This window comes from Eriocheir sinensis, chromosome 35, assembly GCF_024679095.1.
Source record: "Eriocheir sinensis breed Jianghai 21 chromosome 35, ASM2467909v1, whole genome shotgun sequence".
In the NCBI taxonomy this organism is placed as follows: domain Eukaryota; kingdom Metazoa; phylum Arthropoda; class Malacostraca; order Decapoda; family Varunidae; genus Eriocheir; species Eriocheir sinensis.
Genome location: NC_066543.1, coordinates 4,173,347 through 4,195,291, shown reverse-complemented (window position 1 = coordinate 4,195,291; position 21,945 = coordinate 4,173,347). Strand labels below are relative to the sequence as shown.

The 21,945-nt window shown below is 46.8% G+C and overlaps 1 protein-coding gene across 10 annotated transcripts in view; it reads left to right on the top strand.

Annotated features, from left to right (window-relative positions):
- Positions 1-21,945, top strand: part of LOC127007274 (5'-nucleotidase-like) — a 73,716-nt gene that overhangs the window by 32,193 nt on the left and 19,578 nt on the right. For 6 of the 10 annotated variants that reach the window (XM_050878044.1, XM_050878039.1, XM_050878038.1 and 3 more), the window contains exon 1: positions 10,789-10,821. The exons of 2 other annotated variants lie outside the window; for them this stretch is intronic. In XM_050878044.1, the coding sequence (XP_050734001.1) occupies positions 10,804-10,821 (18 nt within the window). In that variant the 5' untranslated portion in view covers positions 10,789-10,803. Of the gene's footprint in view, positions 1-9,600; positions 10,029-10,788; positions 10,822-14,729; positions 14,942-21,945 lie in introns of those variants that run through there. 2 more of the 10 variants (XM_050878041.1, XM_050878047.1) reach the window with 2 other exon arrangements.

Genomic DNA, 21,945 nt, shown 5'->3' with positions numbered 1-21,945 from the left:
TGATGGCGATGATGATGATGACCCGGGTGATGATGATGATGATGATCCAGGAATCTTAGAAGGCAGACCAGGCAGAGAACCAGGTGAAGAGATGAAATTAGAACCTTTGTCGAAGCAGGATAACAACAGACTGATATACGCTGGGAAAGGCCTTTGTTTTGTTGTGGTCTTTAATTTTTTTTTTTTTTTTTTTTTTTTACGTCGTTGCCTCTTGCGCCGGTAGGCATCTTCCTTGTGGGGCCTGATGGTCGGCCCAAGGCTTCTTCCAGGTGGGGCCTGATGGTCGGCCCAGCCCGTTCTGGCGCAGGCGAGTGTTTATAGTGGCGCCATCTTGCATTGGCTCATGCTGCCCCCCCGGAACTCGTTCTTGATTCGCTTGGACGGCTTCCTCTAGAGTCCGGGTTGATGGGTGGTCTTCAGGACAGCATGTGGGTAGTTTTAAGCCACTCGGCGGTGACTGAAAAATCCGAGTGGTAGCGTGGGGATTCGAGCCCGCGATGATGATGATGATGATGACGGTTTCCTCTCGCAGCGCTGGTAGTACTGCGTGTCTGCCCCCCCCCCACCCCCACCACCACCACCACCACCACCACACACACACACACACACACACACACACACTCCGCCGCGTGTTATTGTGGGTCCGCTGTTAGGCACAGCCCGTATGTGAATAATGGACGTCGAGCAAGCTTGGCCCAGAGTCAACAGAACAGTCCCGCCTCATGCTGCCCGGCCAACTGACACACACACACACACACACACACACACACACCATTGGTATATATATTTGTTTTAATTTTCCCTTATTTTCCTTTTTCTCTTTATTCCTCTTCAAATCTATTTTCCCTTCCATATTCATCCTTTTTTCCCCTATCTTTTCCTCTTCCTCCTCCTCCTCCTCCTCTTCCTTTTTCTTATATATTCCTCTTCAAATCTATTTTCCCTTCCATATGCGTCCTTTTTTCCCCTTTTTTTCCCTCTTCCTCCTCCTCCTCCTCCTCTTCCTTTTCTTATCAGTGTGTATGTGTGTGTGTGTGTGTTTCACCTGCACGCGAGTTCCCGCCACCTTGACCTCGAGATAATCGCCTGAGCTCGTATTACCAAGATGAGCCGAGGTTGCAGTGTTGCCAAGGTCGGGGCTCTCCCATCCTGACGTGCTATTCCTGGCCAGGCTCTGCGGGAAATAGAAGTCGCGTTTTTTTTTGTGCTTTTTTTATTTCGTATCGCTTGTACACTAAAAGATCACGTTTTAAAGAAGAAGAACAAGAACGAGTATAAGAACAAGAACAAAAAGAATAGGCACAAAAAACAAGAACAAGAAAAACATGTGCAAGAAAAAACAAGAACAAAAACAAGAAGAACAAGAAGAGAAAAAAGAGGAGAATCAGGAATGACAATAGAAATAGGGCGAGAAAAGAAGAATCATCGAATAAAAAAACCAGACAAGACTAAAGCAATAGGAAGTGAAGGAAATAGAAAGAAATTATTTACGAAAAGAGGAAGGAAAAACAACACACACACACACACACACACACACACACACACACACACACACACACACGGGACTCCAAATCAACAGCACCACGTATTATAATTATTTGTGTCCCTGTTATGGTCGCGGGGAGCATGAGTCATCTTTTTTATCTCCCTCCCCCCCGTTCTGTTTTTCATCTGGCTGCGTGTTTGCGTGCGTGTTAGGTGTCTGTTTTCGTCCCCGTCTCACCCAGCCGTCAGTCACCGCCCTCCCCGCCCGGTCAGCCGTTTGTCAGCCTGTGGTCGTTCACTCTGTGCTGACGGAAGGGCTGTAGCGAGCATGAGAGAGTAAACAGAAGCGAATGCAAGGGGTTGGTATTGTCAAATGCACCAACCCCTCACACCAACTATTCCCAAGGGCCAAAAAGAAGGTTAATCGAGTTCTAATGAGTGTTCTTTTAGGTTCACGGTACAGAAGAAGGCTCAGACTACCACCAGGGTCATAAAAGTACCCCTGGAAATGCCCTAAACTCCCACGAAAGACTAGTAAATTACGTGTTCTTGGGCGCAGAAATGTTTAAAAATATGCCCCTGAGAGATCAAATACGCGGTTGTTGATGTTGATTTTGTAATGGAGGCTTTTGGAAACTATATTGAAGTTATTGAAGGCACCAAGTCCACAGTTATTGATATGGAAGTGAATGCGAGCTCTTAATACGCACTCGTTGATGTTGTTTCCTAATGGGATGGGGAACGAGGCTATTGTGAATGCATATAGACGTAAACGAAGGTACGAAATACAGCTATTGATATGAAGTAGTGTACGAGGCTGTTGGAAAAGTATATAGTAGTAAACAACGGCAGGAAATTCACAGTTATTGAGATTGTGTGTGTGTGTGTGTGTGTGTGTGTGTGTGTGTGTGTGTGTGTGTGTGTGTGTGCGCGCGCGCCTACACTCGATATTGTTAGAAGTTTAGAATAAAATGAAGTTTGCTTTAAAAAAAAATACAAAAAGCTACGGAGTTCTTTACAGATTCGCTTCGTGCTCGGCGAGTCACTGGAAATGGAACGGCTTACGCGAAACGCCAACTCTGCATTCGCTCTCTCAAACCCGTCGGTAATAGGAAAAAATGAAAACCCAACACATTTTATTCTCCATTTCTATTTATTTATTTAGTTATATAGTTCATTATTTCACTCCTTCACATTTACTCACGCCTCTCGCCGCCCCGCCAGTCGGTAGGTCGGGCGGCGGCGGCGGCGGGCGGCTGGCGGCAAACACTCCTCAAAAAATAGTTCTAAAAAATATTCCCCCGAAGTCACGGTAATAACTATCATTTTTTCGTTATTTTCCGGGACGGTGGAAAAGGTTCGTTGGTTATTACTGGAAAATGTCGATATTATGTGTACGTATTGTTATGACGTCTCTCTCTCTCTCTCTCTCTCTCTCTCTCTCTCTCTCTAATGGGTTTGGTCGGTAAATTTACCTCAGAAACGGTGAGTGGTGGGTCGGAATGCAGAGAAACTTATCAGGAGCCACACACTCTCTCTCTCTCTCTCTCTCTCTCTCTCTCTCTCTCTTTTTTTGTGTGTTTATGTTTCTACGTGTGTGTGTGTGTGTGTGTGTGTGTGTGTGTGTGTGTGTGTGTGTGTGTGTGTGACTCACGCCTCTTGTTCTCCAGGTAATACGAGTCACTCACCTGTGTGTGTGTGTGTGTGTGTGTGTGTGTGTGTGTGTGTGTGTGTGTGTGTGTGACGTCAGTTATGTACACACGAACGAACTCAATAACCGTGCCAAGTGTTCCACCTTCCTGCCCTACCTGACGCCCGCCGCTTCAGCCTCCGCCGCGGTCAGCCATAACATGCAGCAGACCATCAGCGCCGCCCCCGCCCTGCAGTTTCTTTCAGTGTTGCCAATGCTGCTATTTTCCCTCTTAATTGGGCTATATCTGAAGAGGAAATAATTAGAGGCCGTGGGTTGCGGATTTTGATTAATAGTTGTTGTTTTCATCCCTCATACTTATTTTTTTCATTTTCGGTCTTATTTAACTGATTATGACATGGAAATCCGCGGGTGACTTCATTTTTATTTTTAATTCTACGGATGATATGCTGCAGTATTTTTTTACAGCTAGCGAAACAGCTCAATGGGAACAAAAAGAGGTGTAAAAAAAAAAAGCCCGCTAATCGCTGTTCCCAAATACCAGTACACCATCAAACTTCTCTATAATCATAACGTTGGACTATTCTTGGACTGATCATGACGTGTGGCGAGCAACTTCAACAATAACTTGACACTCCATCATCTGTCTATCCCCTTCCTATCCTCTCCTCTCTCCACTCTCCTCAGTCTTCCGTCAGTCGTGAGTGAGTGCGGGCGGGTCGGAAGCATGCACCGCGTCCCGCACAGCTAGCACGCGGCCGTCTGTTCAGTGCCGAAGTAGTGGCTGAGCCGGATTGTCACTCAGCTCTCCTCAGTAATGAAAAGAGGCGCCCAAGCTCAGTTACCGTCCTTTTATTATGTAGTGTCTGAATCGTTTGTCACTCAGCTCTCCTTAACTAATGAGAGTGGTATCGCGGGGTTCTTGTAGCGCCCAACCTCAGTCGACGTCCTTTTATGATGTAGTGGCTGAATCGTATTGTCACTCAGCTTTCTTTAACTAATAACAGAGTGGTATCGCGGAGTTATCGAAGCGCCCAACCTCAGTCAAAGTCCTTTTTATGATGCAGTGGGTGAATCGTATTGTCACTCGGCTCTCTTCAGCTATGTAAAGAGTGGCATAGCGAATACACGTAACGCCCAAGCTCTCCCCAACTATGAAAAGAGTGGCATTGTGGATACATGTTAACCCCAAGCTCTCCGTAACTAGGAAAAGAGTGCCATAATCTATACACGTGACGCCCACGCTCATTCACCGTCCTCTATCATGAACAATACTAATTAAACAGTGATCACGAAGGATAGAGTGCAGCGGGGTTCTCATGTGCTGACCTCGAGTGCTTACTGTGTTCCTACTAGCAGTATAGACAAGACGATCACCCCGAAAGAAAATATAAACGCCATGTAAAATTCCGAGTCGAGCGTTGCGCCTATAGATGTCACGTGTAAGCTTGGAACGTGCGATCAGAAACCTTAACCTGCCTGTTTGTGTGTTGTTTCCGTGTTTCCCGGGCAATACTGACTCGCGTGACCCAGGTGGCCTTACGCTTTCATAGGACCTGTATATCCTGAGAGAGAGAGAGAGAGAGAGAGAGAGAGAGAGAGAGAGAGAGAGAGAGAGAGTTAACTGAGGCTAAGACAACTACGGACAGGAGAGGAATGTTTTGAAAGATTTGGAAATAACTCGAGAAATGAAAAGATAGTAAAGAAAATTATGAACAGGAGAGGAATGTTTAGAGAGAGGTGATGCCGACATGAAGATTTTGGGTTACGTGAGAGATTAATTATATGTGGAAACCTAAAGATAATTTGACGGGAAGACATAAGGGAACAGTGCCAAGGGAAAACATGTATGGAAAAGCGATAACAGGAAGAAGAAATCATTAACGAGGAAGAGAACCAGGAAAACGTAGATATTAAACTAAAAAAAGGAGAAAAAATTAAAATGAGAGAGAGAGAGAGAGAGTGTAAATATACCTAAGAAACGGTTCCTTGTGGTCGGAATGCAGAGAAACTTATCAGGACACACACTTATACATACATATACCTAATTATACATTGATAGACATAATACATCTCGCCGGCGCAACATTCACATCAAGAGTAACTTACACACGAATTGAAAGGACATCAAAATTTATCTTGCGGGACCGTTCTTACCGACTGACTACTGAAGACTTTGTAAAAAAAAAATCTTCGAGAGGAGAGTATCAAGACGTTTCTCGAACCGACACTTATCACTGTCTTTTAAGTTGACGTCTTTCTTTATCTGTTAATGGCAATTGAATAATTCCGACTTTATTCATTGATAAAAAAAGAAAAAATCCAATGTTCGTTCCCGTATCCATCAGACTATTGTGTACGATAATTACCGACCTTTCCAATCTTAGTCTCCGTATCCATCAGACTATACTGTACGATAATTACCGAACTTTCCAATCTTCGTTCCCGTATCCATCAGACTATAGTGTACGATAATTACCGACCTTTCCAATCTTCGTCTCCGTATCCATCAGACTATAGTGTACGACAATTACCGACCTTTCCAATCTTCGTCCCCGTTTCCATCAGACTTTAGTGTACGACAATTACCGACCTTTCCAATCTTCGTCCCCGTAACCATCAGACTATACCATACGATACTTACCGACCTTTTCCGTCACCTGTTTTCCTTGTCCTTGAACTTTTTCCGTTACTTAAAAATAAAAAAAGCCAAAGAGGTGAAAGGGAACGACCCGGCTAACTCCCCTCATATAAAAACAATAAACAAGCTGTAAATAGATAAAAAAAAAAAGACTGATAAGAGAGACTGACACTTTTACCAACACAAAAAGTACATGATAAGGCTTGGGAGACTGCACAGTGATAAGGAGAGCTTGCCACACCTCCCTTTGGGCTTACTGAGGTCACCGCGAGAGATAAAAAAAAAAAAATGATCCGTTGGGGAATTAGTGGAAAGTGTTCCCAGGAAATAAGGATTGATGAGAGAGAGAGAGAGAGAGAGAGAGAGAGAGAGAGAGAGAGAGAGAGAGAGAGAGAGAGAGAGAGAGAATATCAGTTTGAACATTGGTAGAAAGTGTAATCAGAAAAGGAATTAGAGAGAGAGAGAGAGAATGCGTATCAGCTTGAGAGTTCGTGGAAAGTGTTACCAGAAGGAAACGTGAAAGATACGAGTAGAGTTAAGAGTTACATTATCAGTCTGAGAATTAAGGAAATAATTAACGAGATAAAAGTCCTAGACAGATAAAGGCAGATAGAAAATATAATCAGTTTGAGAATTAAAAGAAATTAATTACCGGGAAAACTGTTTAAAAGAAAGAAGTAAAAATAAATAAATCAGTTCTAGAATAGGAGAAGAAAGAATTACTGATAAAAATACTTCACTAAGGAGAGAGAGAGAGAGAGAGCAATGAAGCTTAACAAATGGCCTTCACTCACTCACTCACGACTTGCAACTGTCTTTTTCTGTCAGATTTTCCTTTTTTTTTTTTTTTTTTCGACGTGGTATTTGACACACACACACACACATACACACATTGTTGTTCCGATGGTCGCCTAAATGTGTCGGTAATCTATCACGTTCCGTCCTTGGTATTTACGATGCTGTGTGTCACGGAAAGTGGCAGTCAGTCACTTCGGGGCTCACACTCCCGCACTAGATAAGATTTTGGGAGAGGTTATTGTGATGTGGTCTTTAAATTTCCTCTAGCTACTGATTATTCATGGTGTTTTTTTTTTCTTTTCTTCTTTTCCTTCTTTTCCCTCTTTTTTTCTTTTTTTTTCTTTTTCTTCTTTTTCTTCTTTTTCTTTTCCTTTTTTCTTCTTTTTCTCCTTTTTCTCCTTTTTTCTTCTTTTTCTCCTTTTTCTTCTTTTTCTTCTGCTGCTTCTTCTGCTTCTGCTTTTTTTCTTTTTTTCTGCTTTTTCTTCTTTTGCTTCTGCTTCTTCTTTTTCTTCTTCTTTTTCCTTCTTCTTTTTCCTTCTTTTTCCTTCTTCTTTTTCCTTCTTCTTTTTCCTTCTTCATCTTCTTCTTCTTCTTCTTCTTTTTCTTCTGCCTAGTAAGAGTTTGACAAGGCTTTCGCACTGTGGACGTGAAAAAAAAACACTCCTGAGAACTCGACTCATCTCCTTTGTGGCCCTTGGAAATACTTCGAGAGCCGAGAGCGTCTGAGAACACGACAACAGAATGCATTGCCAAGCGAAATTTCCTTGCCTGTCAGTACCACCCGACTGGAGCAATTACTCGCTTACTTTTCCCATGGTGCTGGTGGTGATTGCTATGGTGGTGGTGGTGGTGGTGGTGGTGGTGGTTGCGGCTGCGGCTGACCGACAAACAACCACCACTACCACCACCACCACCACTAAAGACAGTCCTTTCCTCTACCTTCTTACTCCAACGCTCTGCTGCTCCTTCTACCTACCTCTGTATGCACTGATGATGATGATGATGACGATGACGACGATGATGATATTTGTGTGTATGTATACGAGATTACTATTAAAGTTAATTGACAAAATCTTTCCAAACATATATATTTTGCATAATATAAAAATTACGAAATAAATAGAACAATAAAAGCAATTAAACTCCAGTTATGAGAGAGAGAGAGAGAGAGAGAGAGAGAGAGAGAGAGAGAGAGAGAGAGAGACCGTCGGCTTAGGGCTAACATCATTGCGCTTCTCCTCGGTCAAAACACAACCAACACATTACTCTCCGGCACGCTTCTAAACACCCCCTTGACCTCCACATCTACGCTCCAGAGACTCACACACACAAAGGAGAAAGAGAGATATGGTATTGTTATGGAAAACAGGTGCAACAGGCTAGGCTACGATACAGCGCGTCGTCTATAAAGAAAAATGGTTATGTTGTTACTCCTATGGCGGTGAAAAAGCCAATCACAGCATTACCTGATCCGTGTGTTTGTCCTGTCTCCTGCAGCTTCAGCAATTAGTATTCGGCCTGGCTTCGCTTTTGCCTCCTCGTGAGGATAGAGGTAACTGATGATGTCCGAGTAATTAGTTAGTTGTATTTAAATTAGTTGCCTGTATTTAGAACGCGTTGATTTGTGTTTTTTGTTTTTTTCATCATCGTAATTATTGTCATCGTTATCATGTGTTTCTTGTTTATTTTCTCTTTTCTTCATAGCTTTCTTCTTTTCTATTTCTTCGCCTTCTTTCTTTTCTCTTCCTCTCCTTTTTTTCTTCTTATCATTACTATTCTATTTTCTTCCTCTTAATCATCAACATCATCATCACTGTCAATATCGTCTTTTTCTTCTTCTTTTTCTTCTTTTTCTTTTCATCTTTTTCTTCTTTTTTTTTCTTCTTTTCTTCTTCTTCTTCTTCTTCTTCTCCCCAATGACCTTCACCATCAAAATCATAATTACCACCATTATCACCAGTAGCAAGGGAGGCCAATCTTAAGCCACCGCGTTTAAGGGCTCGGCGGTTCTCGTTATCTGGCAACATGATATAAGAGCAGCGAGCGACAGACGAGGCAATCTGACCCACTGACACTGCACCGCGGGACGTTAGGGTGGGAGGAGCTCCGCCGTGACTATTTCTTCGCACTCTACGGCGCTTGCACTCCCACATTTGATCAAGCTTTCGTAGAGGTTGTGTACAGTGTTTCCATTGGGATTCTTACGAGCCTAGTGATAGTTTGACAAGACTTCTGCACCATGAATGTGGAAAACGCTCATCAGGACCCGACTTATCTCCTTTGTGGTCTTTGGAAATTATTTGTGAGAGCCTAAAGGGTCTGAAAATACGCGGCTAATTCCAGTTAAAAGAAAATTAATAGAAAGGCAAAATCTGATCCAGCCGTAGTCTCGCCTCAACATCGTGTAATCATAGAGAAGTGTGCTATTATGGGTACTACTACATAATGATATCTTTAAGTAAAACATGATATAATACAGGAAACTCGGTGCAACAAATCCTTATATGTTAGCGTGGCAGTTGAAACAAACCACACTGAAGAAACATTGCCCACCTACTTTTTTTTATATTCAAACGGGATAGTCGGCACATAGCGTGAGTGACGTGTCCACAAAAACGTGACTGAGAAAGTTATCACTCAGAAAACACGGTGTGAATAACTGCTTTGATAAGGTTTCGAGCGTGAGGGTCAATATCCAGCGTGAGTCTCAGGGTGAAGTGTGTGTGTCTTCCTGAGAACACAATGTCACACTACTGATTAAGGTGTCGCTGAGAAAACACGGCCTAGCAATTACTTTTAGATGTTAGTGGGACAGTCAAAACGCTGCGTGAGTGAGCCTTAAGAGTACAGTGTGCCCTCCTAAGAACACAATAATGTCCGGTATTAAAAGACACTTTCGCTTCTCACATCAGCTATTTCTAAAGGTCAAAGAGGGGGTCAGTCGGGTTCTAATGAGTGTTTCTTTAGGTTCACGGTACAGAGGAAGGGTCAAACTACCACCGGGGTCATAAAACTACTCCAGGAAATGCCCCATGCTCCTACGAAAGCCTTGTCAAATATGTGTTCTTGGGCAACGAAATGTCTTATAATAATATGTCACACTATATTGGATGAAGCGAGAGCAGGAAGCTACTGACACTAACAAAAACACTTAATTAGTTTTCCATTTTAGCGTGACAGTCGAAACCCAAAGAGAGGAATCTCAGGATACAGTGCGCCTTCCTGACAGCACGAAAATGAAGCGTGACTCTTGAGAACAGTGTCAGTGTGGAAAGTGTCCTTGTGGTAACACGGCGCGAGTCACTCTTGAATAGACGGTGACAGAGGAGCGAGGTGCGTGAGCGGGCCAGCGTGAATGGGAGTGAATGTGTTAGAAGGAGAGTATCGTTACGTCACACCGTCTCCAGCACGATGGGTCACTCCGTCTCCAGGAAGCTTCTCTGCCCGACCAAGGTGGGTGTGTGGGTGTTGTGGGTAGGGGTGTTTTGGGAGTGGAGGGGTGATGAGGGGGTTGTGGGTGTGGGGGGGTTGTGGGAGGTGGTGGGTCTGGGTGTGGTGGGTGCATGATGTGTGCTGTGATGGGGAGACGATGGTTGTTATTATAATTATTATTATCATTGTTGAGACCCACGAAAGGGCATCAAAGGGAAAAAAATATATATTCACTTTTTACGATTGAGTTTGTAATATGTCGATTTAACTCTGTGGAAATCCAACACTTCTAACTAACTTCGTCCCCAAAAAGGAATAAAAAAAGTCAAACTAGTCACACAAAACGGTTTATAAATACTAATTCGTAAAAAAAAAAAAAAGATCTGATGACACCCAAAAAGATTCCCTCGATTAGTACACATGGATATGAAAACTGAAATGAGACAGTGACAGTACAGTAAGGAAAAGAATAAAGAAAGGGAGGAGGAGGGGACAAAAACAATACCTAATGAGTTAACAGGTGGGTGTTGACTCAAGGTTTTTGCTAGAGTTCTGAGGGGTCTTGTTGGGGTGGTGGTGGTGGTGTTATTGGGAGTGTTTTCGTCTTGCAAGTCTCGTGGTGGTGGTGGTGGTGAAGGGAGTAGGGGTGAAGCCGAGTTCCCAGTTGAGCCTGTCTTGGTGGTAGTGGTGGTGGTGGTGATTGTCTTGTTGGGTGATGGAAAGGAGGTTGAGGTTCCTGTTGGGATGCTGTTTCCGTGGTGGTGGTGGCGGTGGTGAGTGGGGAGCGACCATCAGCATGCGTTCTGGCGTGGCGGTGAGTCGAGTGCACGTGTGTTGGCACTGTGAATGAGGCGAGGGAGTGGCGCAGTGGTAAGGAAGGTTTGGTAAGGAGTGACGCAGGAGTAAGGAAGGTTTAGTAAGGAGTGGCGCAAGGGTTTAAGCTTAAGGTTTGGCAAGGAGTGGCGCAGGGGTAAGGAAAGTTTGGTAAGGAGTGGCGCAGGGGTAAGGAAGGTTTGATAAGGAGTGGCGCAGGGGTAAGGAAGGTTTGGCAAGGAATGGCGCAGGAGTAGGAAGGTTTGGTAAGGAGTGACGCAGGAGTAGGAAGGTTTGGTAAGGAGTGGCGCAGGGGTTAGGAAGGTTTGGTAAGGAGTGGCGCAGGGGTTAGGAAGGTTTGGTAAGGAGTGGCGCAGGGGTTAGGAAGGTTTGGTAAGGAGTGGCGCAGGGGTAAGGAAGGTTTGGTAAGGAGTGGCGCAGGGGTTAAGAAGGTTTGGTAAGGATGAGGAAAAATTACATAATACGCAGACTCTCACAAAACCAGGAGTGTCGACCATTACATAGTTACCCCTTTAACTACTGACTGAATACTATGACCGCGCGACGGACTTGAAATGACAGTAAACAATTATGCATGCTCGGCTTAATTCGCCTCGGATTTCCAGGTATTTATCGTGTTCAAGGTGACTGGATTGTTTCGAGTTAAATGGTTTGCTGAGAAGTGAATCATACTTTCTCCAGTCTTTATCTCTGTGATTAATTTAAGGGGCTATTACATTGGGCAAATTTTCCGTAGATCTTCAGTCAAACCACGATTTCCGCTGGCGTGGTTCTCATATTTCCGTGGTTTTCTGACGTGATCACGATCTTCCAAAGCTACAGGAGATTTCACTGAAGGACGACGGTATTACTCATCATCTTCATCAGCAGCAATAACAACAAACAATTGAGAACCACGTTAGCGGAAATCGTGCATTGACTGAAGATCCACGGAAAATATGCCCAGTGTGTATTATCCCCCTTACTCTAATCACAGATGTGTATAAGCCCATGGGATGAAGCCTCGTACGGAACAGCATCCATCCGGCCCCCCTCCACAACCGAGCACTCGTTCTATGATTGCTTTGTCATGTTCAGCTATTATGCCCGGGTATAAATAGACAGACGAGTTGACTGAAGGTTCAGTGGTTCGATTGGCCTTTCCTTAGTATATCCGGTGTGGTGTCATCTGCCATCCACGTCGTATCCTAAGACATCCCAACCTGATCTGCGCATGCGCGGAACCCGATGCTTACAGTGTTGATATCGTAGTTTGTCCAGGGAAGATGGCGGCAAGATATACAAGGGGTGCAGGTTATCTCTTTTATCACGTATACTGACATGCAAGGGGTGCAGGTAGTCTCTTTTATCACATTTACTGACAAACAAGGGGTGCAGGTTATCACATTTATTGACATACAGGGGATGTAGGTTATCTCTTTTATCACATATACCGACATACAAGGGGTACAGACTATATTTCATCACATTTACTGACATACAAAGGGTGCAAGAAGAAACGTTGATATTTCAAGCAATTTTCAAATTCAAAACATACGTCATCATTTACTTTAAAAAAGAAAAAAAAAAACACTTAGGTGGGACGGATCACAATAGGCAGTCGACAAAAAACACGGTACCGTGTCGAAATTCATTCACCCTCTGTTTGTTAACAAAGCCTGTTCATGCGCAAGCAGGATGGGATGTCTTAGGATACGTGGATGGCAGATGACACCACACCGGGTTACAAATGAGCGAGGGTCCGCATCCAAAAGACCTGTCAGCCCTCCACAGTCAAGCACTCGTTCTGTGGTTGTTATGTAATGTGTTTGTCTTATGCCCGGGAACACACAGGCAGATGACGAGCTAAGCTGTTCGACTGGTCTTTAGTACACCCACGCGCCAAGTCACAAGGAGCGAGGATGGCATCCAGCTGGTCCCCTTCCATCGTCTGCGCCGTGCCGCCACAGCCCTCCCGTGGCTCAGAGCCCGCCATGGCTTGAGTTTCTCAATGTCGCTTTCCTCCGCGTCACGCCTCAGAAGCCAAGGCCACGCGCGCTCCCCCCCCCCATCAGTGTTACCTGTGTGGTGGTCGTGTAGTGACGACGGCCAGTAGGTAACCTCTCTTCGTATCAAGCCTACGTTGCACTACTTTCCTGCTGCTGCTGCTAGCACCACTACTCTAAGTCCTTCTGCTACTACTACAACTACAACTGCTTTCAGAGACGTCTATATACTCCTGCTGGACTTTTTTTTTTTCTTCAGTATAACTAATCATTTCGTATAGCTGAACACTCAACACAAATATTATATCCTTTCAAGGGCGGTAAAGATTTTACCGAGGGCTGTGCATCAGAAATTATCATATACGAATCCATTCCGATCGTTCTGCTTCGACTTGGTGGTCATGTGTTCGAAATCTTTCTTCGAAACAAGGAGCGTCAGTATGGGACAGGCGGAGTGCGACAGGAGACCATCTGTCCGGGGCAGGTTAGTTCCGTAGTTCTGGCTCTCCATATCTGGGGCACGCATAACCCCGGGACACGTGACAAATATTGTATTACGAGGTGTCTCAGGACATCTGTTCGATGCGGTGAGTTACATCTAACACATATGCCACTGGGGAAAGAACGGGACTTAGGTTGGCAGTTTTAACTGGTTAACTCTGTCATCTGTAATTTCCCACTGACTATAAAGTTGTGGCAGACCAAAACAAAGTAATGTAGCATTCCTTTCCATTTTACCCTTGTGGTATAATGTTCAGGCGTCGTGGTAACACTAAACTTCAGAGTTTGAGAACCACTGTTTATAGAAAATAATAGACAACCTCAATCACCATCTTTAACAATGGGATAGTAGTCTAACCCTTCACCAAAATAATAACGAAGCCCCACTGAAAGCAGGTTTTGTTTTTTTCAAGCTTGTACTTTATAATAGTGTTGGAGTGTTCGGAGGGGAGGGGGAGTGATATAAATTTGGAACCTTTTTTTTTTTTAAGATATAAACAATCAATAGAATGAACCATATAGTTTGTTGTAGAAACTTTGTTCATTATATTTGCTTCTATTTTTTCTTTTCTTACAATGTGTTTCCTATACCGTCAGTAGGCTCTCTTGATATATGACTCTTGCTTGCATGGCCCATGCTGCTCCGCAGTGCTCCTCTCGCCCAGAGTCGCTAAAGTCAAGGTTGACAAGATCTAGGCAGCATGTGTGCAAACTTCCCCCATTCAGTGATGGTTGAAAATTGCCAGCGTCTTGCGGTGGGACCGTGGCCTTGGGATCACCACGTCTTCTAGCTTATTAGTAAAGAATCACTCATTGATGCTTATTGGGCGGTGACAAATGGTTATTATACATGTATTTATCTGTTTCCGGAGTCCTTACTCCGGGGACGTGCGTGGAGGGAGGCGCTGGTGTACCTGCTAGGGAGGGAAAACACGTAGCGTGCAGTAATTATGTAGCCTATTGAGTTGTCTCGTAAAATGTCGAATTGGTCTGTCCATCAGACTACAGTCAACTGTGTAAAGTTAGCGATGTGTACTATCTTTTTATTATTATTACGTAACATGTCTCTAGCCAAGTGACACGGCTGACTGTGACACCGCTGTCCCCACAGTTAACTTTTCCGAGTGTACTCCAAAAAAGAAAAAATAATTTCACGAAAACGGGTCAGCTTTCAACATTGTAAGAACTAAGCATAAGAGAGTAATTGGATTCTTACACAGGTCGTAGAAACTGAATAATTCCTTCACACAATAGGTAAGCAAGGTCATTTATCTTCTAGGGAGGGCCAGGGGGAGGGATGGGCAGGCCCAGAGCATTGTTGGCACGAGCGAGTGTGTCCTCAGACTTTCTCAGCCCCACTTGGCACCCACTGGCATACGCTTCACGGCCACTCCCACTTCCTCACCCACCTACAGTATCGCTCCAGCCATTGACACTTGCCGCCGCCGCCCCCTTCACACACAGACACAGGAAAGAGCCGTGACCTCCACTCCTGCATTACCGGGGAAAGATACTGAAATGTTACTCACTGCTCCACGATGCTTGCGCTTGTGAAGGTTCCAAAAAGTATCTAGGTCATCTATTTTTTGCAGCGCGTCAGCAGGTGTCACTGAAGTAAGTGTGTGTGCGTGTGTGTGTGTGTTACCGCATACTCGTTACACTGCACGAGTTGGTTTTAGGCACAAGTCACTATAATTATCAAGGACTGAATGGATACTTGATTGATGAGCGTTAATTACTACAGTTGGCCAGCTAAGGAAGAATGGAGCCTAATGCGTGTTGTGTAGCCTATTAGTAAGCATGTTTTGCTTTAATTCTTCGCCAGTTCATAGTACATTGCATATCTAACTGTAAATATGTATGTATGTATGTATATGTTTATCGCTTGCTCAACGGTATAGTGTTTTTTTTGTTTCACAGTAAAGGAGACAGTTCAAGGGCGTAAACAAAAATAAAACAATACTGAAAAAAAAAACTCGCTACTTAATACAAGATGGTCTCGTATATATTAGTTTAAGTCCACTACCAGTTGATGGAGTATTGCATATCCGTCCTGTGAGGTATGTAAGTAGCCTATGCAAACGGATTATCACACACACAACCTACGGACAAATTGATCTTAAAATCTTCATCCCTCCATTAGTTGATAGTACTGTTGTGCTGGAAGCTTCCCCCGGCGACCATAGGCCTCTAGAAGGCTCCCGGAGAAACGAGCAAAGGGGCGTGGAGGAAGGCGAGCCGTCCGCGCCCCACGGGGCGCGGCCAGGCGCCAGGCGGGAAGTGTTGCCAACTCGCATATATTTTTGCTACATGTTCTTGTATGATCTGAAATGTACTGTAATATTCTAGACTGTACTGTTCTGGAGATATATAGGAGAAGAGGGCGAGAGAGGGCCAGTCCCAGTCATAGTAAGCTAGTGGTAAGTGAAGAGTCAGAGTGAAGTGTACTACTAAGGAAGAATATTAAACTACAGAAACTGTGCAGTGTTTACATATCTCCCTGCCACGGAGTCTCCTGACGGCGACACGGAACCCAAGTAACACGTCCGGCATAACACTGGTGTCAGGAGTGTAGGCATTTGTTTTTCGCCATGGAGACTCGTTCCCAAGCTGCCCAGAGGGACGACATGTTGACTGAACTTTTGGAAGCCTTGAGACTACAGGGGGAGAAACAAGAAAGAGCACACCAAGAACTCAAAGAACAACAAGAAAGAGCACAGCAACAACAAGAAAGAGCACAGCAACAACAAGAAAGAGCACAGCAACAACAAGAAAGAGCACTCCAAGAACTCATAGAACAACAAGAAAGAACACTCCAAGAACTCAAAGAACAACAAGAAAGAGCACAGCAACAACAAGAAGGAACACTCCAAGAACTCAAAGAACAGCTAGAAGATCGCTTCACGGGATTACAGCTACAGCTAAAAGCAGTACAAGATGGAAGTGAATCAGTGCGAAGAGAAATGACTGATGTGACCACGAACTTGGGACAACGCCTGATAGAAGTGGAGAAAGAACACACAAATCTTCAACAAGAGATGGAGGTGGTACGGGAGACGACACACAAAGAAATACTAGAAGTAAGTGACAGAGTGAAGGCCCTTGAAGACTGCTTGGCTGGAAACGGACAGCCAGTGCCTGCAGGGGCTAGTTGTACCCAAGATGCTCCTTCTACGCAAGTCCGGGGTAGTTTGAGCCCTGTTTCGCCTGAGTTTATCCCCGCAAGAAGTTCCGCCAGCCCCATGGGTCTGCTGGGTTCGCCTGTTAGAAAGAAGCCTCAGGAGTTTGATGGCAAGGTCTCCTGGGAGGCTTACCGCGCTCAGTTTGAGCTGTTGGCAGCTCGGAACGGATGGGATGACCAAGAGTGCGCGGTACAGCTGGCCACTAGCCTCAAAGGGGCGGCGCTGGAGGTCCTTGCTCAGCTCGACAATGCAACAAAGGGCAGCTACAGCGGGCTGGCACAGGCGCTGGAGCAACGATATGGGACCAAGCACCAGAACGAGCTCTTCAGGGTTAGGTTCAGAACCCGCAACAGGAGGCGCGGCGAGTCTCTTCAGGAACTCGCTCAGGACCTTGAGAGCATGGCGCACAAGGCATACCCAGGTGCCACCCCTGACCTGCTGACGGTTTTGCTGCGTGATCAATTCATCGATGCCCTGGACAGCCCTCAGCTGAAGATACAAGTGAACCAAGCTAAGCCAACATCAATGCAGGAAGCTCTGGCACGTGCCATGGAGTTTGAGTCCTTTGTTAGGTCTAGCTTGTCAAGCTTCAGGGACGACTCGACTTCTGGCTTTAGGGCACGAAAGGGCGCTGTCAGCGACACAGACAGGTTCCAAGGAACGTGCTGGTACTGCGAGAAGGTTGGGCACAAGGAGAACGAATGCTATAAGAGGAAGAAGGAATATGAAGGTGCCGCTAAGAAGAAGCCCAGGGAAGGACCCAAGTGCTGGACCTGTGGAGAAAAGGGGCACTGGAAGAATGAGTGTCGGACAAATGTGCCCCAACGAGGGACCACCACTGGGAAACTAAGAAGGACTGGTTCACGGGGCAACGACCAGTCTGTCCTGTACATGCCCCGAAGATATCAGTGTGCAGGAGAACCACCATGACAAGCTGCCAAGTGGAGGGCAAGGTTGACGGAGTGTTGTGGCCTGTGGTCGTCGACACAGGCTCGGAACGCACATTGGTGCGGCCTGACGTGGTGAGTCATCGTCGGCTTCCCAAGACGCCGCATCGACTGTGCGGAGTCACAGGACACTACGCAGAGCTCAGAGGCCCAGTGGACGTGAAGTTTGAGCTCGGAGGAAAGGAAGAGTTCCTCTCTGTGTACGTGGCCGACATGGATGACCCCTGCATCCTAGGTATGGATTATCTTGTCTCCCACAGGTGCGAGCTGGACTTCCGAGCTAAGCAGCTGACTGTAAGAGGAAGGAGGGTGCCACTGACGACTGTGAACAAGGAAGACCTGCCAGTGACGGTCAAGCGCACCACCATTATTCCTCCGAGGTCGGAGATGCTGTTACCCTGTCAAATTACGGGTGCCCCCCCGGCTAGCCTGTGTGTGGTAGAGAGTGGAAGTCGATGCCCGGCAGAAAACGGGGTGATTGTAGGCAGTACTTTGGTAGACCCTGCTGCAGCGGAAGTGCCTGTCGTCGTGGCCAATGTCTCCTTCAGCCCAAAGAAAATAAAACAAGGGACCATGGTGGGGTTGTGCCAAGAGATCGACCAGAAACCAAGAACCTGTGTCTGCAGGAGAACCCTGACGAAGCCCCAGGAGGAGCTGCCTGACTACCTGCGCGACCTGTTTGACAGGAGCTCCAAGTGTCTAGAGGAACCCCAAGTGGAACAGCTCAGGGAGCTTCTCGTGAGAAATGCAGATGTGTTTTCCACAGGAGACCTGGACTTGGGGTGTACGGACCTGGTAGAGCACCACATCGACACAGGTAGCCACCGCCCAGTGAAGCAAGCTCCTCGAAGGATGGCACCAGCCCGTCGCAAGGAGATGGATGAGGTAATGGATGATCTCCGGCAACAAGGGTTAATCGAGCGGTCCAGCAGCCCGTGGGCGTCTGCTGTAGTGCTCGTCAGGAAAAAGGACGGTTCCCTCAGGTGCTGCGTGGACTACCGAGCCCTCAACGATCTCACCATCAAGGATTCATACCCACTCCCACGGATCGACGACACGCTCGACGCCTTGGTGGGCTCCAAGTGGTTTTCAACACTGGATATGAAGTCTGGGTATCACCAAGTCAAAATGGCGGAACAGGACAAAGAAAAAACAGCCTTCTCCTACGGTCAAGGCCTGTGGCAGTTTAAGGTCATGCCCTTTGGCCTGTGCAACGCGCCGGCCACGTTTGAGCGGCTGATGGAGAGGGTGCTGGAGGGACTTCACTGGAAGACGGCACTCATCTACCTCGACGACGTGATTGTCTTTGGCCAGACCTTCGAGCAGGAGATGGAAAGGCTATCAGAGGTTTTCGCCCGGTTTAGAGCTGCACACCTTAAGCTCAGCCCGAAGAAATGCTGTCTGTTCCAAAAGGAGGTCCAATACTTGGGACACATCGTGAGCGAGTCTGGAGTACGCACTGATCCTGAGAAGGTGGCTGCAGTAAGGGACTGGCCGACACCCACCAACGTGAAGGAGCTGCGGAGCTTCCTCGGGTTGTGTTCATACTACCGCAGGTTTGTGAAAGGCTTCGCTACGATTGCTGCACCACTGCACCTCCTGACGAAGAAGGGGCGCAAGTTTGAGTGGACAGCGGAAACTCAGGTTGCCTTTGAGAAGCTCAAGGAGGCCCTCATCAGCTCGCCCGTACTCACCTACCCAGACCCCTCTAAGCCTTTTATACTGGATTGTGATGCCAGTGATGAGGGGATTGGTGGAGTGCTATCTCAGGCATGTGCCGACATGGAACGGGTTGTGGCCTACTTCAGCAAGAAGCTCACCCCAGCCGAGAAAAACTATTGCGTGACCCGGAAAGAACTCCTGGCAGTAGTCAAGAGCCTTGACTTTTTCCATGCTTACCTGTACGGTGCAACTTTCACCATCCGCACGGATCACGCTGCATTGCGGTGGCTGAAGTCACTGAAAAACCCTGAGGGCCAGCTTGCTCGCTGGATAGGTAAACTAGAGCAGCATCACTACACTATTGTGCACCGATCTGGACTAACACACGGTAACGCGGACAGCTTGAGCCGGCGCCCATGCCTACCGGAGTGTCAACATTGCCTCCAGAGGGAAAGCGTCCAGAATATGTGCCGCCGCACTACAGTGGAACAGACAGCGGAGGTGCCATGGGAAGACTTGGGAAAACTGCAGCGGGAGGACCGAGATCTGAGACCAATTATGGAGTGGCTGAGTCAGTCGTCAACGCGACCTGGGTGGGAAGTAATCTCGAGAGAAAGCCCTACCACCAAGAATTACTGGACTCAGTGGGACACTCTTCGGATAGACGACGGGGTGTTGCAGCGACGCTGGGTCTCTCATGATGGTCTTGACCACTACTGGTCCACGGTGTTACCTGTGAAGTCCCGGGAAGGCGTCTTGAAAGAAATGCACGACAGCATCACCAGCGGACACCTAGGGGTAAAGAAGACACTGAGTCGCCTGCGCCAAAGGTTCTACTGGGTTGGCATGAGGAAGGACGTGGAAGAATGGTGTCACGCGTGTGAGGTGTGCTGTGCAAAGAAGGGCCCAAGAAGCGTCACCGTGCCCCACTGCAACTATACCAGGTTGGAGCCCCATGGAACGGGTGGCAGTGGATATAGCAGGACCCTTGCCTCTGACGACGAACGGAAATAGGTACATCTGTGTCACAATGGATTACTTCACCAAGTGGCCGGAAGCCTACGCCATCCCTGACCAGGAAGCCACTACCATCGCCAAGGTTTTGGTGGAGGAGTTCTTCTGTCGCTTCGGTGTGCCTAACGAGCTCCATTCCGACCAGGGAAGGAATTTTGAGTCAACAGTCCTTGCTGAGTGCTGCAAGCTTCTGGGTATCAAGAAGACCCGGACCACCCTCTGCACCCACAGTCAGATGGAATGGTGGAGAGGTTTAATTGGACGTTGGGCCAGGAGTTGGCCAAGCAGTGCAACAATGATCAGTCTTCATGGGATCAGAAGCTGCCTGCGCTTCTCATGGCCTACAGGTCTGCCGCCCACGAGACTACGGGGTATTCACCGGCAAAGCTGATGTTTGGACGTGAGCTGCGATTGCCGGTGGACCTACTGACAGGAAGGCCTCCTGGGGAAAGCCTTCCAAGGGACGCCTCCAGTTTTGCCCGTCAACTAGAGGAACGGCTGGAAGAGGTGCACCATCAAGTCCGTGGTGCCTTGAAGTTCTCCGGGGAGGCCATGAAGCGCGGTTACAATATGAGGGCAAGCCACGTTGACTTCAAGGAAGGAGACCGAGTCTGGCTTTACAACCCGCAGAGGAAGAAAGGACAGTCTCCGAAGTTACAGAGCCCCTGGGAAGGCCCTTACACTGTGCTAGAACGCCTCTCCGACGTGACTTACCGAATCCGGAGAACGGAAAGACCAAGCCGAAAGTTGTCCACGTCAACCGCCTATGGAGGTACCACGGTCCGGGAAACTACACCTGGAACAACTACAGACACCCACCAGCCGACGAAAACGCAAGGGACGTCCAGGACCGAGAGGAGGTCGACGACGACGTAGGCCTCCTGGCCCTTTCAGCCGAGGGAGATAACCTCCCGGCTTCGGCAGATGTTCCAGGGACACCCCAAGAAGCGGACGACGACGAGGCGCACCAAGAGACAGACGCGCAGGAGGCAACGAACAGAAGACAGAGACAACGCAGGCGTCCACAGCGATACGACGATTATTATGTTTTTGATTAATTCTCTTATGTTTGTACATAGTTAAGTGTGTGATCGGGACGATCACAATTAAGAGGGGGGGATAGTGTTGTGCTGGAAGCTTCCCCCGGCGACCATAGGCCTCTAGAAGGCTCCCGGAGAAACGAGCAAAGGGGCGGGGAGCAAGGCGAGCCGTCCGCGCCCACGGGGCGCGGCCAGGCGCCAGGCAGGAAGTGTTGCCAACTCGCATATATTTTTGCTACATGTTCTTGTATGATCTGAAATGTACTGTAATATTCTAGACTGTACTGTTCTGGAGATATATAGGAGAAGAGGGCGAGAGAGGGCCAGTCCCAGTCATAGTAAGCTAGTGGTAAGTGAAGAGTCAGAGTGAAGTGTACTACTAAGGAAGAATATTAAACTACAGAAACTGTGCAGTGTTTACATATCTCCCTGCCACGGAGTCTCCTGACGGCGACACGGAACCCAAGTAACACGTCCGGCATAACAGTACATTGGATTATTATGTCTCTAAGTTTATCATCCAGTCATTTAATGGAGCAAATGTTTAACACGGATTCTCAAGACACGCCATTATCCATCACCAGTAAGGAAACCCCATCCGAAGCATGTTAACCCATCCCTCCATCAGTTATTAGTACCTACATCGCACATATGTTTCATCAAGTTTATTATCCAAACATTCAGTTGAGCAAAAATATAACCCCACTATTCTGCTGGATTTTCGGGTCACGCCAGCAGCCAGCACCTAAGTCCTATCAGTCGCATACAGACCC